Raw genomic sequence first — 21,727 nt, forward strand, 5'->3', positions numbered from 1 at the left:
ACCCCCCCCCCCCCCCCCCCCAGCAGCCTAAGGCGGGAAATGTACTGTAGATGATATGGATATGTATGATATTAGGTGCTTTTGCTTTATACAATGCGCACGCCCAGAGTTTCGGCAGATGCTTTCTTCTGGCTCGAAGTGCTTTTGTTTTTTTTGCTTTTTTTCTTATTTATTCATTTTTCTTTTCTTTTCCACTCATGCTCTTGCATCCTCCTTGATGCTAGTTAGCCTTTAGCACATTAGCTGGTGTTCCTCAAAACCCTGGACTGCATAATCATAACCCCACCACACTCACTCAAGCTCGATCACTGTCATTGTTTCTCATCAAACATAGGCAAAGCTCAGCTCTTTTCTTCCTTGGAAATACCACTTTGACCCGTGGAATTCGGTTCCCATTCTTGCTCTAACTGATCCTGAGAGCGGCGCAGGCGTCTCGCAAGTACCTCATTCTTTGACCGCCCCTCCAAAGCAAAGCAAAGCAAAGACAAGCAAAGACAAGCAAGACAAGCGTCTCAGCCAAAACACACCGAGAAATTTCCCCGCCTAGGTCCATCCATCCAGACTCTCTTTTAGCCATGGCCGACGTTCCGCTCGTTGTTATCTCAGAATTCGCGCAGTCAGAGCGCCGCATCACACCGTCATGGTCCATCTCCCAACTCAAGGGCAAGCTTGAGACTGTCACTGGTGTTCCGCCCTCTTGCCAACGGCTCTCCCTCAAGCCCACAGCTGGCGCAGAGGCTATCGCTATTGAGGCGCCTAACGAGGACGACACCCACTTGTCCAACTTTCCCCTGGCCCCGTATGCAGAGCTTCATGTAAGTCAGAGTGCATTATAGCACGGCCTCTCATTTGTCAGCTTCTTTCCCGTACCATGTGCCTTGGCCGAGATATTCTCGCTGTCCTTCGCTCTTCTGTCTTCGGCGTTCCTATCGACAAGTTTTCAAGGTTCCCAGGTCCATGTTATTCACCGGTGCTGAGCTGGCACCTGAGAAGTGTGGCGAGGGGGGGCCGAGCGGGAGAGGCGGTGGGAGTTGAGCGGCTGCGTATGTGCGCGCGTTCTTGTTGAGGGACCAGAGTATCGTCACTGTTTTAGTGGTGCCACCATGGACTTTTTTTACCCTCCAATACTTTGGATAAGGCTGACAGGGATCCAACCTGGCAGGTGATTGACACACGGCCTGCGGCCTCCAGGATCAACTTGAACGACACCGCGGGCGTCGACAAGTATGTCATGCCCGAGCAAGAGTACGAGAAAAAGACGGACTCGGTCCTAGCCTGGAAGAAGGCTCAGAAGTTAGGCCGTTTCGACCCAGATGCCCCCAGCCACGAAGAGGCCAAGCTACAGGCTCTTGACCGCGAGGTTGCCACGCGGGGCATTGCTGTCGGCCGACGGTGTCGCGTTGGCGGTGAGGATACTCGGCGCGGTGTCATCCAGTACGTCGGTGAGGTCAAGGAGATCCCCGGCGGTCTCGGGTCATGGGTAGGAGTCCAGCTCGATGAGCCCGTTGGCAAGAATGACGGTAGCATCGCTGGCACTCGATACTGGGGCGAGCCCTCTGAGCTCAAGCATGGCGTCTTTGTGAGGCCAGAGCGGGTTGAGGTGGGTGATTTTCCTGCTCTCGACGACTTGGAGGATATGGAGGAGATTTAGACGTCTCGAGGGTGAACAGCTCGATGGTCTAGGGTTGGTGGTCCTCTGTTGAGTAAACATTGATAACTACAGCAAACGTTGTACCAGGTGGTTGTAATTAGAGCTAGGCTCCATGACAAGTCTACTCTCCGAAGTATCTTCAGCCAGTAGTAATTTTATCATAGCCGGAGCCTGGCAACTTGGTTGTGCAAGGCCATCAGGTTGATGGCCTTGCCAGCTTTACCAAACACGGATACACAAATCAGCCACCAAACCGAGATCTCACAAGCCAGATCCTTCTGTCCACTTTGTGAAACACATGAGTGAGCATCCCAAGATCTATCATCATAGATTCTCGGCCCCTGCGTAAGATCTCTCCGTCGTACGCGGTGGCCATCTGGTCTCCCCTGCATCTCTTGAGCAACGCGATTCCCGATCCGTGAAATCTTGCAGCAACGGCTCGGCAACTTTATTCCAACATCAACAACCATTTTATAGCTGTTCTTATATACCCAGGGTGAGCTTAACCGTAGTTGAGAATCGTTTGCGGACATTTAAGGTGATGTAGTTGTCGAGTTATCCTGGATCAAAGACCACAATTGTCTTATATGGTGCAGGGTTGGGTATGTGGGTATCAAACTCTGAGATGCTAACAGGTATATATTGACTTCCTCTATAGCATGTAAACAGCCCTTTTGTGAGTAAATGAATTGTGTCAATCTGAACTCTTAAGGCTGGTCTTCACGGTAATGGTTGCATCTCTCCTGTGCCTCGCTATTTCAGGAGGTTACCATGGCTACATGGCAAAGCTAGGCGTCCTTTTCACCTTTTGGCTGATACTATGCTTCTATTACAAAAGCACAAGATTTCACCTATAAAATTTATTTCTACTTGGACCCGAGCATCGATCGGAACTAGTATATAACCCTAGCGGTGCTACAGGCCCTACGCTATATCGGACACCTTTGAAGAGTGTAGTATAGGGCCATGTACATCACGACTATTGGTCTTGCAATATATATTTGGAATTCACAAGTGCTACACTGTGTCGTATATATACTCCTATATAGTCTCTCAGGAAGAGTAGGTGTTCCATGCCACTTACAGCTCATGTAGATACGGGACGTGATGATTATAACGGGATATCTAACTACTTACTATGTCTTCGGAGCATCTCTAACCTCTAGGTTACCAGCCATTGTTAGATACAAAATGCATATAGCACTAGGGTCCTTAGAGATGGATTGCCACTAGATACCAGCGTCTTTAGTACCGGTGAATCATGTCGCCATCTGTAAACGGCTTACATAGGGCGAAGCATTTCCCCGGAATATTCACTCGGAATGCATCCGAACAAACCATCTTTCCAATCAAGTCTTGTGCTTTCTGAGCTTGAGAGTTGCTTCCATCCTAGCACAATAGCAAAATAGTACATCGAGAGAGTCTAACGGTAAAGTCTAAATGACCTTATATATGATAACATCGTTCAGTCACAATGTTGTTTATAATTCAAATACCCTCTACTCTAGGGTATCATGCCCTCTCTCGTCGTATGAGAATGTTTCTGGGGTAGGTTTTCGCCTTGAATGTATTCCAAATTGTGCGTCCTGGACAACAACCAAGTTCATGGAACTGAGTCTGATTCCCTGGGCTATCACCTATTGTCTCAACCATGAGGGCCATGGACATCAAATATTCATTGCTTGTCTCTCAATTTATCTTCAAGTGCCCCAGAATTGAAGCTCGACGATTCTTCTAACCTTAGTGATGAGTGGCAAATTACTCTTCCTTTCAGCTTCAAAAACAACGTTCGAGACGATCAAAAGCCTGTATCTCAAGGCTTAATATTAATTTTGAATTCTCAACGGTTAGCTCGGACTACATTCAAGCACTGAAAAGTAATAAAGTACTCAGTTTAAGTATAATTGCGGATAATCCAATATCAGCCCAGCCATGAATACTGACGAGCAATGAAACAGTCAGGGAAATACATCTAATGACGCGGCTAAAGCTTCCGTATGATATCATTCTATTTTCGAGTTACTTTGAGATTCTCGATCGTTCAATCCGTCAACGTGTAATAACAGGAGGTTGAGTAATTTGCCATGCCGTTTTATCTTTCTCTGGTCACTTTCTGGCTCCTAGTATTACTTGAGATGAGTCGATCTAACAATCTAACGACTCATGAAAGTTTTTCAGTACATAAACGGGACCCTAGTTGCCCATAACAGGTCAAGATTGAAAGGAAGGATTCAATGGCTTGCGTCAATCTCGCCTTGATATCTTAACTTTTACAACAGTAACCACGATAAAGTTTATTTAATTAAAATATTGATATGGTTAACAATAATTTTTATTGTACTCTAAAAAGAAACCAAGATATATCTTCATTTGGCATGTGTGGATTGTCTCATGAGATATTACAGGCATCAACTACGTTCTGCAGATTAGGAAATTGTAGAGGTATCACCATATAACCTGACTAACAAGACCAATATATCATCCATGCCGTTTCCCCTCACGCGATCATGCTGGCCGAGAGCTTGGCTAACACAGACATCTTCACATTTTCGGAAGAGATGGATATATCTTACCGCAATCACAGTGATTCAACGAATTGATCGTCTGTTTGGGTATTCATCTTGTCGATAGCTCAAGCGATCAGCAACTGAAACAAGCAAGTTATCGTCATTCATTAACGTCTTCAAACCCACAGATGGCACTGATTCAAGCAGAATTGGCTTCCATTGAATAATTGCCAAGGTTGTAGTGACAGTAGTGAGCTCTTAGTGCCTTGGTTAGGCCAAAACGCTGTGTTTCCAGTGGTTGGAAGTTGCCGTCCCCCTCTGCTGTCGCTTGTCAGCGGGCGCGCGGGAACTTTTTCGGGTGGGTTCCACCCCGATACGGGACCCGACGGGGCCTATCATGGCTAGGATCTGATGGATTTGAAGACCACTCCTGTTTCTCCCTCCATCATCAATTTGCCTTGAACTTGGATTTAACTCTTTTCAACTCAGCCCGCGGAACCCCTACCGGAAACGAACCGCAATACACATACGAGACGAGTGCAGCGCAGGAGAATTGCGACCGGTCCATGCGATTCAGAACCGACATGTCGGCTTCCACCTAAAACTCAACTGGCGATGACTTCAGTTGTATCAGCCTTGCCCCTACGTACGCGAAATCGACGACTACACTCGATACTTTACGCATAAAGCATACCTGCAGTTTCGCCGTCACCCACAACCGGCGTTATTCAACACCTCTCCTACCCTCAATACCACCGCTATACAACCGCAATCATGAGATTCTCAACGATAATTAGCACAGGCAGGATGGCACTCTTCATCTCCATCCTAGCCTGCACTCTCTCAGGTGTCCTTGCAGATGACACTGAAGTCTCTACATGGGCCGAAAGCGAAATCCCCGAATGGGCCACAGTCAACGGCATGCAACTCTCGTTGTCAGCGAACCCCGGGCTGCAATTTGCTGTGATCCCTCTTACGTCGAATCTGGGACTTAACGATTCCACAGGTCGAGTAATAGATGTATGTCTTGGCTCTGCGCTGTTGCCTTGTTAATGCTAATAACTACTCGAAAGATTATTCATATCAATGGTAATATGATCGCGACAGACTCTTCAAATTACAACAAAGTGACTGACAAAGACGATATCGCCTATCTGTCATGCGACGAACCCAAAGGCGACTCTTTTCTCAGTCCCAACAAGATGCTCAACACATTGATGCAGCTTGAACCACATATCAAAGCGATAGTCCTGTATTCTACGTCCAACACATGGTGTGCCATCGACCCAGTCGACAACCTTCCATTTACGAGTATCTTGTCCATGGCCGACGGAGGCGAGGCCACACAAGCCCTCAACCTTTTGAATGGTACCAGCCGTGGTGAAGTTGTCAAAGCGAGCATCTTCGGTAACAACACGGATAACACGTTGCCGAAGGATGAGAGCAAAGGGGGTAGCAACACGGCTGCCATGAGTGTTTTGTACGCCATCACTGGCCTGATTACTCTGCTATTCTTGGTCATCATCACGACAGGCGCTGTGAGAGCCCATAGATATCCTGAAAGATACGGGCCACGAAGTGCACTTGGCGGGCGGCCACGGCAGAGCCGCGCCAAGGGACTCGCTCGGGCTGTACTGGACACGATCCCAATTGTCAAGTTTGGAAACCAGACACCCACAAAGCCAGACCCCGAATTGGAATTGGAAAATACGGACGGCAACGATGCTGTCACGCAACGAACTGCGTCACGCCTCAGTGAGGCCAGACAGGCTGACGGGGCTCCGGCACCAGGTGGGGTGACCAATGCCGTACCAGCCGCGACTAGGGCATCGTCTTCTCCCGAGGGTGCCGAAGACGAGACGAGCGACCACTTAGGATGCTCTATCTGCACCGAAGACTTTACGGTTGGTGAAGATGTTAGAGTATTGCCCTGCAAGCATCAGTATCATCCGGCATGTGTTGACCCATGGCTGATTAACGTATCGGGCACGTGTCCATTGTGGTGAGTTACTACCTAGTCAAAGATCCGATTCTTATGCATACTAACACGTTATCAGCCGCTATGATTTACGACCAGGCAAGGGTCATGCATCTGCGGAGGCGGACGTTGGCGACTCTAGCACGCTGCCGCCACCTTTGGCAATGGAGGGTGCTGAGAACGACGCGCCTCAATCATCTCACCGTAACCGAATCTCGAGACTTTTTGATATTAACCGCCTTCGAGAAGGGACCGTGGAAGAACAAATGGAAGCATTACGCCAGATGCGGGCGGAAACTAATGAAAATAACAATCAAGAGACGACAGAGGTTACTGAAGCTGCCGAAGGCGAGTCGCAAGGCCAAAGTGCACGATTTGCGGCGAGGCTTCGGGAGAGATTTAGAATCCGCACACGCGCTCAAGCCGTCGAAGATCATGAAAGCCAACGGGGGAGCTAGTGAGTAGCACGGAGGTACCGGGGTATTTATGTTACGGGCGATATGAATTTTAGGGCCGGGAACTGGGGATCGAAAGGCTTCAACTTGGGTTTAACCAGGGGCAGAAGGGGCCCCTTGCATGCATTTGTGAGCCGTTATGATGGAGAAGATTGTTCGGGGTCGGCGTTGAGGCTGAGGAATGATAACTTGGGGTTTGAATATGGGCACATTTGGGAAGCATGGGAAGGCGTTTCTTTGGACGATCGCACATAAGGGCGTGCTCACGACGATCGTGGCTGATGATCATTTTCGGCTTATCCGAGAGTGCAGATATTTACTTACCTTACATATGATACCTTCGATGATTTATGCACGCTTATACGAGATCAAGACCTTGTGCAGCGAGTGTCATTTCAACAAGATTTGATTAGGATGACAGCATATGGCTGGTAGTGAGCTTTTCATTATCCAGCAGCGAATCAACAGCCCGTCCATGTTCACTCAAGCCTATATGCAACACTGTTTGTTGAAGATATTTACAGCCAAGCGCCCATTGTCGGTATCGTGCACCATAACAGGATCTGATTCAGTCACTTTAGAATCCAAAACGAGGGCATGGCTTCAGTGACCTGTAAAAGTCGTAGAGTAAGCTGGAGAATGAAACTCGAGAGCCTCATCAGTTATAACCTCGGCAGATCATCAGGACTGCACGAACGAGTTTTATTGGTTAGAGTTCGGCACATCGCAACGGGGCTTTGTGGTAAAACGTGATATCCTTATAAGGATAACAGGGACTGTTGGAACCCAAATATGCTAAGTTCAGCCAAACCAGGCTGTGGCTTTTCGGAGGCACAATTGCCGCCGTAGCTTGAGGTCTGCCAAATTACAAAGAACTTAGTAGCTTATATATTGTCACTGTGGTGTAAATGGATATCGGGCAATGAATCGAGTTCCTGATCCTCATTGTGGAAACTTTCAAATGGAAATTAGATAATGACGATGGCGTGGAAAGTGTTCGTTAAGCATGGATCCTTGATTTCCCTGTTTCAGATAGAACTTGAAAAGGTCATTCGCTCCCACCATAAGCACCACGCTGGAGTCGTTGTTTTGCATAGATGCAAATTTCCTGGGTTTCATCTGTAGCTTACAGCCAGCACGTTGGTAGTGGTTGGCACAGCAGGCCTGTGCAACGTATGTGATCTCAACGCCGATATCATGAATATGTTGATGCGATGTGAGCTTATTTATTATAATCCCGGGCCATAGGTCTGTAGACTAACGGTGATGCAGCAGTCGCAGATGAACAGGATAATCTTGAGCACAAATCGTTGTCTTGGATTTCTGGCAGCCTATTCTAAATAAGCTTTGAGCTATCGACACTAAAGATCGACCAATACTGACAATGCTATGTACTCAGCCCAGGTCTCCTTCGTTGGACACCCAACCATGACTGATCATCGAGGGCTGAAGAACATTTGAGGCGCAAGATCGAGGATGCTATTCTGTGAGCTGTGCTCAAGCTACAAACCGCAGTCTGAAATGTTCACTCTGGGAAGATATCTGGAGCTACATGGCACCAGGATGCCGGAATGTTGTTTTGCCAAGCGGCATGGCACTTCTGAACCTGACCTTGTGAGAACCTACCCGCCACAATGCCGCCTTTGGATCTCCAATTCCTGCCGAGTCAGGTGAGCCACATACGCATGGAATTTCCCGAATTACTGTCCGTCGGCCAATCTCGAGTCGAGGCACAGTCCGGATTGTGTTTAGAGCGTTTCGTAACGGGACCTCGTCAGGGGGATTAGCGCCTAGGATCTTGATTGATCCCGGGGGTGGACAGATCGGATCTAGCCGGGTCCAAGTACTAACAATAGACCAGAAGATGGCAGGATTTGAATAAGGAGAAGGGATTTTCTTTCCTCATTTATAGGGAAGAATATGATGCTTCGGCAAGATGAAGGATTTACCTTCAGTTAAACAGGTTTGGGAGATTCCTCTTGCCCAATCTCTACCTACCTCCTACCCTTTAAGCATGAGGTAGTGACAGGATTCAAAAGAACTCTATACATTCGAGATGGGAAACAGCTTCCCAACTTACCTACCATAAAATACCTAGTTACCTAAGGTAATTAAGAATTGGATAGCAACTCCCCTTTCGTCTAGTTTGTTCAGGGAGAGACATTATCTGAGCACCTCGCAGCTTCAAATTTCCTCAAGCCTCGAAAGAAACACCATCACAGCCAAAACAAGCCACGATCTATTGACAACACTGCACGGGTGCACTCTTCCGTTGCTCCGGTATCGATGCCACTGTCAGTGCGCACTCGATAGTGCACAACGTCCAGCCATACCACGGGTTTGGGCACATCCATGTAGAAGATGGCTTACACCATCCGACGAACGATCGAAGTTAGGGTGTGGTCGATCTGTTTATTCCTATCTGTCGCCTCCTATCGAACTCCCGACCGAAATGGGTCGGCTTCATCTCCAGTCCCTTTTCTTTTTTACCATAGCCACAGCCGTATCGATCAAACGCCACGCCGCAAGAGACGGGTTAGAGTAATCATTATTAGCTCTCCGTGGCATTGTTATAATGGCAAAGCAACAATATCGGCCAACACAGTTTGCCCCGAGACCGGACATTCCTAAGTCTTGATATGATCACCAATCATCAAGAATTGGGATGACTTCTGGAAAATCGATCGAACAAATGCTTTACGAGTCACCCTTTTGTGACTCGAAATGAATGACATTCTACCAAATAGCTTTCGCCAACACTGTACCATCACGATACAATGATTTTCTCCTACCTGCATCCAGAACCAAGTCTAACAATGGGTGACACGCCGCACTCGTGAACCACATCAAATAGTCAAACAGGGGCCGAGACATCGCCAAGGAATCAGCTAGATATTCGGATCCTCCGCGGTTATCCCAGACTAATTTACGGTACCCCCAAAGAGCATCACCCATCGTACTCTCATCCACCACCGTCAGTGGCCCATCGAGTAACGACCATTCCGCTCTAGCCTTATTTCGATATCATCTCAAATCGTTAGTCGCTTTACACTGAATTTGATGGTGAAAAAAACTACCGATAACTTTGTTGGTCCCAGTTTCATCGTGCCTGGCTCAACTGCTATGCCTCTTAGTATCCCGGTATCACTCATACCTGCGGCCAACCAAAGCGGTTCTGCATGGTGCCTGAACTTCTTCCGCTTCTGGCTCGTCTCGGGGCTTATTTCATTTTACGAGTCCATAAGCAGCTTCCAGGACATTAGTTGGGTTGAGCTAAAGATACCTAGGTTCCAGACTACTGGATAGGTTGTCGGCAGAAGAACTAGAGATCTGAGGCTTCGGCCCAGTCAGTAAAGCGTCTTGGCTTGATCTCCTACTTTATAGCCACAAATTATGCTTTGGCTTTACGCCTGTCTGGGCAATTGCTCTTTTCCCGTCCTCCTCCTTAACTATCACCCACCGTACGCAACCTTCTGATCAAGGCTTAACTTTTGTTTTCCTCTTTCTATCGAAGATCTGCCTGTTCATTGGGGACAGCAATAGAACTCTGCTGCATGCTTGGCTGTTCTTTCGATTCCCATTCTGAAACGAGCGTCCTCAAATACGGTATGGTTCCTAAGCCTTCTCTCGAGCCTCGCGAGGCATATCTACCGAAACCCGTTCCTATAGGAGGAGATATTATGTCGGTTATGGTCTCCCTCGCTGCTTGTTCAATATTGGCTGTCTTTCTTTGTAAGTCTTAGCAAAGGCTTATGATATTAACACTAAAAACTAACACGCATAATGGAATAGTCCAGAGAATTACTGCCGTTATATCCTGGTCCAGGTTACCATTTGTTGCTTGGCGTAAGTCTCTTGAGCTGATGCGAGTATTTGGTTCGATTTGTTGGCTAAACATATGATATAGTCGTCCTGATCATCTACGTCGACTCTTATGGTTTTATTTTCACCTCTGCAATGCTCCAACAGGTCTTTGGTGTCAACAGCAGCTTTAACATTTGCCATGGCGCCATTTTGCTTTGCCTGATATGCTATGTCACAACCAAGATTGTGGGCTCTCCTGTCGACTATGCCGTAGAAGGGTTTGGCTAATGCGAGAATAGCTTATATACGTCTTTCTTGTCGAGAAAGCTGTAAGTTTCATGTGTTGTTTGAGCATTGAAGTCAAATTTCTAACAACATACAGCATGTTATTCGAAGCTCTACTACACGAAGAAGAAACTCGAAACTTTACTTGTTCAATATGATCACACTTCTTGGTGGTTATGGAGTGGTTGTCGTCCTCAACTTTATCTAGTAGGTCCTTCTAGCATTGACTTTCGTTTTCCAACGGCTTGTTAACGGTACTAGTCGCATTGCCAGAATTGTAAATGGAGAGTGCTTCATCGGCATGAAGAGCATCTCTATGATTCCTCTTATCGCTTTCGATGCCGTCGTCAATATCTACCTGACCATTCTTTTTCTTATCCCTCTTAAAAGTCAGTCAACATTCGTTGGTCTCACGTACATATACTAATGAATGGTCAGATCTCTATTCATTCAAGAATCTTCCAAAGACCCATGCGAACTCCCGTCTCCGCAGTGTGGCCTTCCGTACTTTCGTCGGCGCTTGCTGTACTTTGACAAGCAGCATAGTGTAAGCCTGTGGATGTCTAGCATTCGAAATACCCCTAACATGGACTAGAAACTTAACTGTATTGATGGTTCTTGATGGCGAGCCGGGTTGGGTGTGTCTAATGTGTTGCAACAGTGACGGTATGTACCTTAAACAAGGCGTCTGGAATACAACTGACCATATGGAGTTCTCTTTTCGGCCATTGTCGTTCAATGGGTCACTTCTCGCGATAGTGCTGGTTCTTCCAGTCAACCAGCTTCAGCTGCTGTTACGGATGGCAGCTACATTGGTAGACGTGCCTCGTCGGCTCATCCAAGAAGTCTGCATGCTTCCAACATTCCCAACGTTCCTCGCGACGTAGACGACGAGACTTCTCTTGTCGGACATGCTACCGTCACCTCTTTGACAGATGACTCTGGTTTCGAAATGACCAAAGTTCATTCAGGGGCTACAAGTGGTGTTATCGTTACGACGACAATTCACCGTCAGAGCAGGCCTACGACCGAACGAAAGGAGAGCAGCGATGATGACGACAATATTGGGATTGAATCGGGCCGAGACTTTCCGGTGCGTTCAGTTGCTTTTGCTCCGGGTCACACAGAAGCCGCAGAGCCACCTCGAACACGAATCCAAGGTGGCTCCAGGCCGCATCATCACTCCAAGACACCTTCGTTCTCACGTCCATTGAATAAGTAAAATTCACAGTACAAGGGCTGTTTAGAAGGGAATTGCTTAGAACATTAGGTCAGGAAAATCGGCGTTTTCAGGTTAAGGGCTCTTTAGATAAAGACAAGAGGGTTATAGGCATATTTGATTAGAGATCGGAGTTGATATAGAAGGGGCGGCGGCAATACCCAATATCTTAGTAGTTTTAATCATCACCAGGATTTGCAGGTTTCCATGCATCCAATGATATTCTTAAAACCTCACGACTTGGAAGAGCATCTATTCGCCGAGATAAGGTGATATGACGCCTAAACTTGACAAAGACGTTCCCCACTCATCGATGAAATGGATGGATGACACAATGGTGTCAGGTGTTGATCTCCCGCATTCATCCACATGGCGCAACATTCCTTGACCTACAGCACAATTCAATCAAGACATTGGCATAGCCACGATCTAAGATGTAGGCCAGGGCTCAAAGTCTGGAATCCGAGGGTCATGAGAGAGTTTGACGTAGTCCTGTAAGTCTTCATCCATCGAAGCAGTAGAGATGTTCTGTCACAAAAGGGCACAGTAGTTGGAGCAGTGAAATCGCTGTTCATTGTCATCGTAGCTCGTAGATGTATCTACACGCTGAAAGAAGTCTATCAAACTGCTAAGATCAGAAATTGTTCTATTTGCAAAGTCCTCCCTTTTTGTAATATCCCGGAATTGGTGATAAGAAAAAAAGGTAAGGAGGTGGACCGCACGATATAAACTTGGATTCTGTAAGCCAGATCCTGGTCACCTAAATGCAGAATATGTACATAAGTCAGCAGGCGCCATCCTTGAACCGAAAATGTTTATCCCCCCTCCCGAAAGCCAATTTTGAATGGTTGGGTATTTCCCTAGCGATGGTACAAGAAGTTATAAAACGAACTGAGTGGCCATCTGCCACGAGCCTTGGCGAGTTTAAGCGGAGGCATAAACGCTGCCGTAGGAGCTGAGCTCAGTCTCGCTCGTCATAAGCATGCCAGTCTCGACCTTGAAGTAGGAGTAAGCGTCAAGGTAAGAAAGGTCCTCAAGCTGGGGGATGGCATCCTTGAGCCAGGAGGCAATGGCCTCATCGGAACCAGTGGGAGCGAACTCAGTAAGCCAGATGGGCTTTCCGCCGCAAGCCTCGTGGGAAGCCTTGAGGTGGTCGAAGAGAGTGCTACCGTACTCAACCTCGGAGTACCAGTGGACGTTGCAGAAGTCATAGTGGCACTGCTCGTCGAGCTTCTCGCACTCGGAGACCCAGCTCTTGAGCCACTCGACACCCTCGCCAGCAAGACCACTGTTGCTGATGGAAGGGGCACCGATGAGGGCCTTTCCAGCATATGGGTTGAGCCACTTGACATGGGCCGTGGCAGCGTAGGCAGGAGTCATGTCAGCCTGGCCAGCGTTGTCGGGCTCGTTGAAGCTGAAGATAGCCTTGGCGCCATCACTCAGGGCCTGGGCACAGTTGTCGGCAAAGCGGTCGGTGTGCAGAGGCTGGTCGTTCCAGAGGGTAGGGATGAAGTTGAGACCCTTGGTAAGACCACCGGAAGAGGAGTCCCAGTTGTAACCCCAGCCGCAGTTCTCGCAGTCGCCGGCGAAAGTGTTGGCAAGATCAACGTTGTTGTAGCAGACACCACGCTTGTGGGAGAAACCAGCGGAGCCACCAGAAGAGGAGCCGCTAGACTTGGCCTTGGACTGAGTCTTCTCCTTGATGGCAGCCTTCTGGGGAGCCTTGGTGGCGGTCTCCTGCTTCTTGGGCTGGGAAGCGGGCTCATAGGCAGACTTGGCAGCTTGAGAGGGCTTGGCAACCTTGATAATGGTGGTAGGCTGAGCGGCAGCGGGAGCAGGAGCGGGAGCAGAAGATGCCTCGGGTTGAGAAGCGGCAGCGGGCTGGGTGGCAGCGGGGGCAGAACCGCCGGGGCCGAAGTAGTTGTTCTCCCAAGAGACGACCTGTCCGTCAATGGTAGCAACGACCCAGTCACCACGCTTCTGGGCGTGCTGGTGGTGAGCGTGGCGGTGGCCGAGAGCGAGAGCCGGCTCAAGAAGAGCGGCGGTAGCGGTAAGGATGGTGAGCTTGTTGGCGATCATCTTGACTGATGTGACTGGTATTCCGAATCAAGGCGATTTGGGTAAAGACCGATGGAACTGTGTTTTCGGAGACGGCAGTCGACTTATGTAATGAATGTGAAGTTATACTTGATATTCGGGCTGATCACAGTCGGACGACAAGGTGAAAGCAACAACGAAAGATCGGGGCTGAGACGATAGTTGTAGTTATGTGATCGGCACGGCCGAGTAGGGAGTGTGTATGCGATCTATCAAAGACGCAGATAAAGAAGGGCGACGACTAGTCGAGACGAGGGTTGAAAACACGGGCTGATATTGACGAGATGAAGGAGAGAAGGGGAAAGGAAGTTCGAAACCATGGGGGGATATAGAGGGTTTAAGTGCAAGGAGGTCCCTCGCAATAGGGCAGGCAATGGCAATGGAAGTGGTGTGGTTTGGACATGATCCAGAAGCACAGTACAAGTGGTGAGGTGGACTGGAATGTATCTTTTACCTGCTGATGATTGTTGGAGATACCCGTGTCTTCACCTGACACCTGGTATCTTTGTTTCCAAGACTGGAAAGACTGGGAAGAAAGGACCCCCGCCTGGACCATCGAGAGCCTCCACTTGCAGGGGCAGTTCTGGGGCGCTTTCGGTGGACTCAGGTGAATTGCTTGGAGGCGTTGTGCAATTCCATTGGCCGACGCTCTTGTTCCTGGCGCCGTGCTAGAGTGGATCCATGGCCGGGTACGCCATCCCTGGCAAAAAGCGGGTAGCATGTCAGGGGCAGCCGCTTCAGGTAGCATCAAAGCAGTTTCCGATTGGGCGAGCTGACCTCCCTCTCAGAATCTAAACGACAGGTCAGCGCAAAGATGGAAAACATGGGTTAACGTGGCAGTGGATGCGCGACCACTCACACAGAGGCAAACACACGCTGTGCCTAAACTGAAACAACTATACGTGCGCTATTTCATCCGGCTTTGGTCTACTGCAGGTCCCTTCTGCAGGAACACACACAAAAAAGAGGAAACAACCTAACAGAACAAAAAACCGCAAACGGCCCAATTGTGTTAGTGGCCCTCAAAGGAATGATTCACGCACTGGGCCTTTGACACCTCTGCTGCATGGGTGCCAGCACTCTTTCGCCCCAATTCCTGACTCGACGATCCCACAACCAAGCTTCTGATATCCACCATGGTATAAAAAACTAAACGGTCCCGAGAGATTAAGCCAAGCCAAGACAGCAGAGAACAGTGAACACGACCGAGTTTGCTGCCGGCACTTGGCCTTCGAGAACCCTCAACGCCCACTTCCCAGCTACTAACGTAATCACACAAGGCCGTGGTAGACGTTGGCCCTAACTCTGTTGAGCTGATCCTACCCAGGATGCCCTGTAGCCTGTACGTAAGGTGGTAGCTGATGCGATGCTTATCCTGGTGCCAAGCCCAGCCAACTTGATGAATGCAAGGCCAGAGGTCAACGACCACCAAGTTCTGCATCACCGTCATCATCTGGCCTCTCGTCATTCCAATGCCCTCACACCAGAGGCGCATGATACGCATCATATGACGCTCATCACGACAACTAGCAACGACAACGCACACACACATACACACAATTAACGCACTCAAGAACAAAGCGCACAAAGGCTGCCACCGACGAAAATTCTAAATGTCTTGGCTTTTTGGTGCATCCCAGCCTCTTGGGACAAACCTGAACCCATTGCTAAAGGGCCACGTCGGCTGCTAAACCCAATTGTCACTTAGCATCCGCCGTGTGAAACACCGTCCGAAATTACATCCGCAGCCACGGTAGGGGGGCTCCACGCGTACAACCATGATATCCCTTGTCAATATCTGAGCAACCTGTTAGCCGGGATTCCGGATCGGATCCTCATCGTAGCCCACAACGAATGGACGCTGAAAACGGATGGGGGAGAGACATTATTGAGCCATTTTTGGCATGAAAAAAGCTTGGTTCTCAATTATCATCGTTTGGCAGGGTTGTCACTCATCCCCGCCAGAGACATTCACAACTTTGGAACAAGAACGAGAGGAAGGAAAAAACTCAATGCCGCATTTTGATGCTCTGACTCAGATCTTCACAATTTGTTCTGTTTTCGTGGAAGTCTTGGCCATCACTTTGCATGACGAGGGTTACATTTTCTGCACCTCGCCATGACCGAGCACCAAGAACCACACTCAACACTCTTTGCTTTGTACAAGCTAAATGTCACGGACTCTATTTCCTCGGCTTGGCACCTAAACTATTGACATGTGGCGGTCAAGCTGACGTGTTACACTCAATGCCCTCTGAGGCTGTTTTTCCGTGCAACTATCTTTATCTAATCTCTCCAACAAGTAGTGCTTGGGAATCTGGTTGATGGGCTCCTCTGATCAGTGTCGTTTTACTCATACCACAGCGTCAAGTAAACAAAACAAGCAGTCTCTCAAGCGACGAGCTGCTGCCTGTATAGAAAATCCTGATTCAGCCCATAACTTATGGGCCTATGGGGCGCTCATCTTATCTCACGAGATCGCTTCGGGGGTCCCTGGAGTCTGCTGAGCTTTTAATAGTATTTTGAGCATGGCTCTTTCTCTCCACTGCCCGTGAAGTGTTGACACTGGGTTGATGATTCGATGCCGTATCACGGTTTGATTTATCCAAATTCAGAGTACGATGCGTTGAGCGGGACGGTAATGTATAATGTCGTTGTGGTATACGAACACTTGGGGGACATGACCCACCTTTGACGGGATGTGGATGTTGTTGATCAAGGCGTACCGTTGATCAACATGGCAATGGTGAGAGCAGCAGGCTATTCAGGACTTGAGGCCTCCCTAGAAGGGAGCGTGAGCGATATGTCAGGTGAGACGGCTAGGATACGGCAGCGGCAGTGGTTCATTTGAAAGATGATGATGAACTTCATATCCCAATATGGGGTACAGGGTAAGCAAGCTTATTTTGCTTACATGAGTAAGCCCCTGGCTTCATCATCACACGCAGGCCTCAGCAAACTGGAAGCCCTTTATTGATGAATGTATTACACTTTACCAATGCGAGATGCACTATGTGTTAACTCCTTCCTATCAGATTACAACATGTTTTGATATACCTACCAGTGCGCATATCGTTTGAGGTGCCTATGTTGTCCGTCTCGTAACAGGTTGTGAGCAACCAAAATCCGAGACCTACACAGGTGAACGAGAGACACCGTAACAAAGGAAACAAGCCATCGTTTTTAAAATAGATACTGTAACATGGCTCCAGAGTTCAGGTGAGCTAATAACCTGATCGGCGCTAGGATACTTGCGAATCGCGATATTTGCAGAAGCGCCCGACGATGGGAAATGAGGTCAAGGACTAGAGGACGATCGCAGGCGCGCGCTTGTTATTCCCGGTATTTGCCTAGTGATTTCACTCTGACGGAGCTGAATGAAACACCATAAGTGCCATCTCCAACGAGACGTTTCCCTGAGCTCGCTATTGAAAAATATGGTCCGTTGTCATTCTTAAGATTCTGGGGTAAAGTTAAACGCCAACAATGGCCATTGTAACGGATATCAAACTGGGGCCCCGCTATAAGGCAACCTATAAGGCAACGGAGAATCTGCAGCCCGTTGAGAGCTTATCGAGTAAGGCTGCGTCTGTGGCTGTGGCGAAAGGTCACCGTCGCCTTGTTGGTCAGTGAATGAGTGGAGGTCAACACAGCCTCTTCTTCCATGAAGCCAATATCCAAAAAGCATATAAAGTCACGACATAGGCGCAACTGATACCTAGCGACACCGAAACCCAAATTGGGATGATAGTGCGAGAAGCGGCGGAATGATGACCCGTCATCCCGCCCTGTTAGTTAGGGATAAGCTGCCACTACAGCGAATGGTAGAACAACATGTTCAGCTAGTTGTGGCAGGACTCAAGCCACTTGATGGGATCGTCCATTACCAGCTTCAACACGTGATACTATAAGACGCTGATTCGCTCGTGTTGGTTTGAGGAAGCTATCCAACTCTTGAAACCTCGTGAGTTCTTTGGCGTGCTTATAAAACTTCGACCTCTTAAACTCGAAACATATATTCTATACGATGATTTAGACGCATGAGGACAAAAGGCTGCCACCCAGTATTATTGCCCCTGCTCTGATCGCTTCTGCCACGGGCAATCTATAGGAGCTGCAAGAAGCTAGCTGAATTACAACCAGTCTACACAAGAGAGCATCCCACCATGGACCTAAATCAACAATTCACGACAGGAATGCTGTCATTCACTGATCAGCCCGACTTTGATTACGCCGCCTTCCTCCAAGCTGACGATATCACTTTTGGCGAGGGTGCCCAGACCCAACAGCAAGTACCATCAGATTCCTCAGACAAAGCTACCCCCCCAAGCACAACATCAGGGTCCAGTAGTGAACTTATTGCTCGACCTTCTGCTCAGAAACAAAGACTTGAGCGAAGAGGCCATACTAAGAGTCGAAGAGGTTGTTACAACTGCAAGAGAAGGCGTATCAAGGTGCGAGACCTGAAGATCTAAATTCGATAAATCGACTAACACCAGCAAGTGCCAGGAGACTCGGCCTGCGTGTGGCCACTGCACCAAGACGGGCCTGAAGTGCGAGTATCCATCTATGCCTCAGATCACACATCAGGTGCGTAAGGGACAAGGCTGAACAACTGTACCAACTGACAATCGTGTATCTAGCCGCATCACCAGATTCCTCTGTTCAGTCTCCAGGATATGCGCTTCTTCCAGCACTTTCTGACGCAATGCTACCCTCATCATCCCTTGAAGCAAGAGGACATCTGGACCCATGAGATCCCATGCATTGCCCACAACGTACGGCTTCCCATCAAGTAAAAGAAACAAGGCAATTACTGATCGGCCTAGCATGAATATCTTATGCACGCAATCCTCGGTTTCTCGGCATCTGAACTTATGAGGAATGACGCCAGTATTGTTTCGTCAGCCATGAATCACCGAATCAAGGCAATAAGAGCAATCAAGAAACGCCTGGCCGAGACTGCCAGAAGCTCAATGGACTATGAGGAGGCGAACGCCATGGTAGCTACGTGTTACGCTCTTACATTCCAGTCCGTGAGTTTGGATGACGGACTAGCGGAGTATCTGACATTCATCCGTGGAATTATGATTGTGGGAATGCAAATGTTGTTCCGAGGTATAAAACCGATATTCGAAAATATGCTGGAACCGGATCAGGACGCCTTACTCGAACCACTGATGCAGGGCCTCCCACTAATTCCAAGGGGCTATACGGACTCTGCAATGGCGGCTCTTACAAACCTCAGGCCACTTTGTGAGCGGCCAGTCGAAGTTGAGTACCATCAGCATCTCGTCAAAATGGCCGAAAAGCTCTACGTCAACTCGTGGGATGGTAAGTCATGCAAAGCTGGACTGGCACCCGGCTAATTAGGTCTAGCATATAAAGCATACACGGCACAATACGGCTGGTGGATGTTACTTCCACACGACACCTTTCAAGCTCTCATTGACCCCGATAACCAGGTCATGATGCTGCTTCACTCACACTGGGTTGCCATCAACGAGATCATGTCTCCTATTAGTGGCCAAGAACGAAACGTATCCGAAAATTACCCTCCGCAGAGAGATGACCAACCACAACTTGATCCTGGCTTTGCTCGATGGCTTAAACATATTAATGCTAATATCGATCTTGAGCACCAAATTTATAACCAGTGGCCGATGTGGGTGGAGGAACAGTTGGATAATGATATTACTTTCTTTGGAAGGATTTAATTAACAGATTTTACTCAGTTATTTGGTATATTCATGTAGGTTGTTGCAAGATTTCGAAGTGGAAATCTTCTAGTAGATAAAATAGATCGTGCCCGTGGGTTGACCGCTCAAGCAACGAGAGTTTCAAGTTACGTTCCCCTGAGGAAAAAGTGACTACCATTTTGGATTATATATCCCTCTAAGATATTTGGCCATAGCTTTGATTCAAAAGATAGAAGAATACTCCAAGAGGGACAGACACTGAAGAGGAGAGCGTGGCGGGAGGGAACGAAGAGCCACTAACTCACCTAGGTAGGTACCTAGGTTCTACATAATTGTCATCGAAACTCCTACCGTCAGGTCAGGACGTTCCATTCAGATAAGAAATTCATTAAAAAATTAGGAAGCTCTCTATTCCAGGCGACTCACGTACTAGGTAAAGTCATCCCACGCTTAGGAGGCTCTTGAACTGTCATTTTTAGCCCCCCCTCATCAGACTCAAGGTCTCAAGTGTTGTTCCATGTGCTATCCTAGTCTCGGCACTGCCCCAGCAAAGCCCCCACTATCGAATCTCGCATTCATCGTATTCCACGCGATTGGGTCGGGCGTGGGGGGGATGATCATCATCTAAGCCAATCATGTTTGCGGATAATCCTCACAGGGCTGAATGATGCCTTGGGCTGTCTCCATCATTGAGCAATGAGTTGTGCCGTATTCTTCGGGTTGGGAAAATAGCCAATTGAAAATCTCAGGATAGAGAGGTAGATCATACAAGGTCGTAGGTATATATAGAGCCTCTGTTCGCTTTCGAGTTGCAAGAAGTTTGAAAACGAGATCGTAGTAAGACTTACACCAACGACTTATCAGCATCACCAAGTTGCATCTTTAAAGAACCAGGAATTCAAAACACTCTTGCCAACGCCACTACTACAGAAATATGTCTACAGTAACTAAGACAATGGCAACTTCATCCTTCGAACTTAGCCATCGTCCCTCTGGACACTTGGCGCCACCTCCTGACTACCACACTACTGAAGCTGTAGAACTATCACGCCTCTCACCAGCGACGTCTTCTACAAATTCCCTCCCAGAATATACGACACTGTACAGCAATGAACATGGAGACTCGGCATCGTCCTCTTCAACATTGGGATTCCATCCCACAAAGCAACTGCAGATCGAAGCTCCTGGGTTTGCACTTATGAGGCTTCCTCTACCGCCTCAGCCAGATCCTATCTATGTCTTCAACGTCGCAGCAACGGGAGAAGTCGGTGATGCAGAGTATGTATCGATCCGGCCTACCAGAAACTCAGGCTCTTGCTTTCTTGCCAGGGCGAACGATCCTACACAAGCAGCTCTTTGCACAACCACATACCGCTTTGGTCCAGGCAAGCCTCCCAAGATTCGTTTTGTTGGGAATGGATCACAGAACGGCCACACAGAGGAGATTGAGATCAGCTGCAAAGGTGTTCTAACTCGCAGCACCATCATGCGCACTCATCTCGGCACTTTCGAATGGCGATATAGTTCCCGTGCCGAACGTCGAAGTGCAAAAGCCTCTGTTGGCGAGGACATCGGTTGTCTACTAATTCTAGACCAAGTCATGAAAGTGGCGGTTGCAGGAGGAAAGCAAGAAGAGAGAAGACGAAAAGTTGGGCAATTCGTGCGTAGCGATGGACTCCGTACGCAAGGTTCTAGGAGGAGCTCTGCTGGAAATGGTGGACGGCTTATGCTTGATCTGCGAGAGTGGTCGGACAGGAAAAACGAGGCAATTGAGATGGAAATTCTAGCAGTGGTGAGTTGTGTGTCCATGATGAAGAAAGAAGTGGATAGGCGAAGAATGCATCAGACTATGGCCATCATGGGAGGTGCTTCTGGTGGACCCTAGACTATTGGCACGACTATGATACTCGGATGAGATCGATAATAGGGATAGACTGTACACAAATTTTAGTTATATAAATCAACCTTCTGCTTTTCGAGAGACCGTTCCGTCAATTGTAGCCGGATAAATGCTAACCACCAAGTTGCATCC

General features: G+C 48.3%; 6 protein-coding genes across 6 annotated transcripts; 5 read left to right on the forward strand and 1 right to left on the reverse strand.

The window, feature by feature from the left end:
* Positions 1-575: 575 nt before the first annotated feature.
* FTJAE_12870 (tubulin specific chaperone cofactor B) lies at positions 576-1,651 on the forward strand (the record flags this gene model as incomplete). Its single annotated transcript, XM_037345956.1, has 2 exons — positions 576-815; positions 1,163-1,651. 2 exons carry the CDS (start codon positions 576-578, stop codon positions 1,649-1,651), a joined length of 729 nt encoding a protein of 242 aa, XP_037200072.1.
* A 3,281-nt stretch (positions 1,652-4,932) lies between these two features.
* Positions 4,933-6,594, forward strand: FTJAE_12871 (e3 ubiquitin ligase sdir1; the record flags this gene model as incomplete). Its single annotated transcript, XM_037345957.1, has 3 exons — positions 4,933-5,178; positions 5,232-6,160; positions 6,216-6,594. The coding sequence occupies 3 exons, from the start codon at positions 4,933-4,935 to the stop codon at positions 6,592-6,594; spliced, it is 1,554 nt and encodes a 517-aa protein (XP_037200073.1).
* Positions 6,595-10,199: 3,605 nt separating this feature from the next.
* Positions 10,200-11,902, forward strand: FTJAE_12872 (uncharacterized protein; the record flags this gene model as incomplete). The annotated part of the gene is made up of 9 exons (XM_037345958.1): positions 10,200-10,323; positions 10,384-10,437; positions 10,499-10,641; positions 10,695-10,724; positions 10,778-10,887; positions 10,942-11,069; positions 11,119-11,227; positions 11,276-11,346; positions 11,394-11,902. The coding sequence occupies 9 exons, from the start codon at positions 10,200-10,202 to the stop codon at positions 11,900-11,902; spliced, it is 1,278 nt and encodes a 425-aa protein (XP_037200074.1).
* A 921-nt stretch (positions 11,903-12,823) lies between these two features.
* Positions 12,824-13,978, reverse strand: FTJAE_12873 (glycoside hydrolase; the record flags this gene model as incomplete). The annotated part of the gene is made up of 1 exon (XM_037345959.1): positions 12,824-13,978. One exon carries the CDS (start codon positions 13,976-13,978, stop codon positions 12,824-12,826), a length of 1,155 nt encoding a protein of 384 aa, XP_037200075.1.
* Positions 13,979-18,162: 4,184 nt separating this feature from the next.
* On the forward strand, positions 18,163-19,713 carry FTJAE_12874 (UPC2-like regulatory protein; the record flags this gene model as incomplete). Its single annotated transcript, XM_037345960.1, has 6 exons — positions 18,163-18,450; positions 18,500-18,586; positions 18,640-18,774; positions 18,826-19,032; positions 19,156-19,330; positions 19,376-19,713. The coding sequence occupies 6 exons, from the start codon at positions 18,163-18,165 to the stop codon at positions 19,711-19,713; spliced, it is 1,230 nt and encodes a 409-aa protein (XP_037200076.1).
* A 937-nt stretch (positions 19,714-20,650) lies between these two features.
* FTJAE_12875 (uncharacterized protein) lies at positions 20,651-21,580 on the forward strand (the record flags this gene model as incomplete). Its single annotated transcript, XM_037345961.1, has 1 exon — positions 20,651-21,580. One exon carries the CDS (start codon positions 20,651-20,653, stop codon positions 21,578-21,580), a length of 930 nt encoding a protein of 309 aa, XP_037200077.1.
* Positions 21,581-21,727: the final 147 nt, after the last annotated feature.

Source organism: Fusarium tjaetaba (assembly GCF_013396195.1).
Source record: "Fusarium tjaetaba strain NRRL 66243 chromosome Unknown NRRL66243_c0000368, whole genome shotgun sequence".
In the NCBI taxonomy this organism is placed as follows: Eukaryota; Fungi; Ascomycota; class Sordariomycetes; order Hypocreales; family Nectriaceae; genus Fusarium; species Fusarium tjaetaba.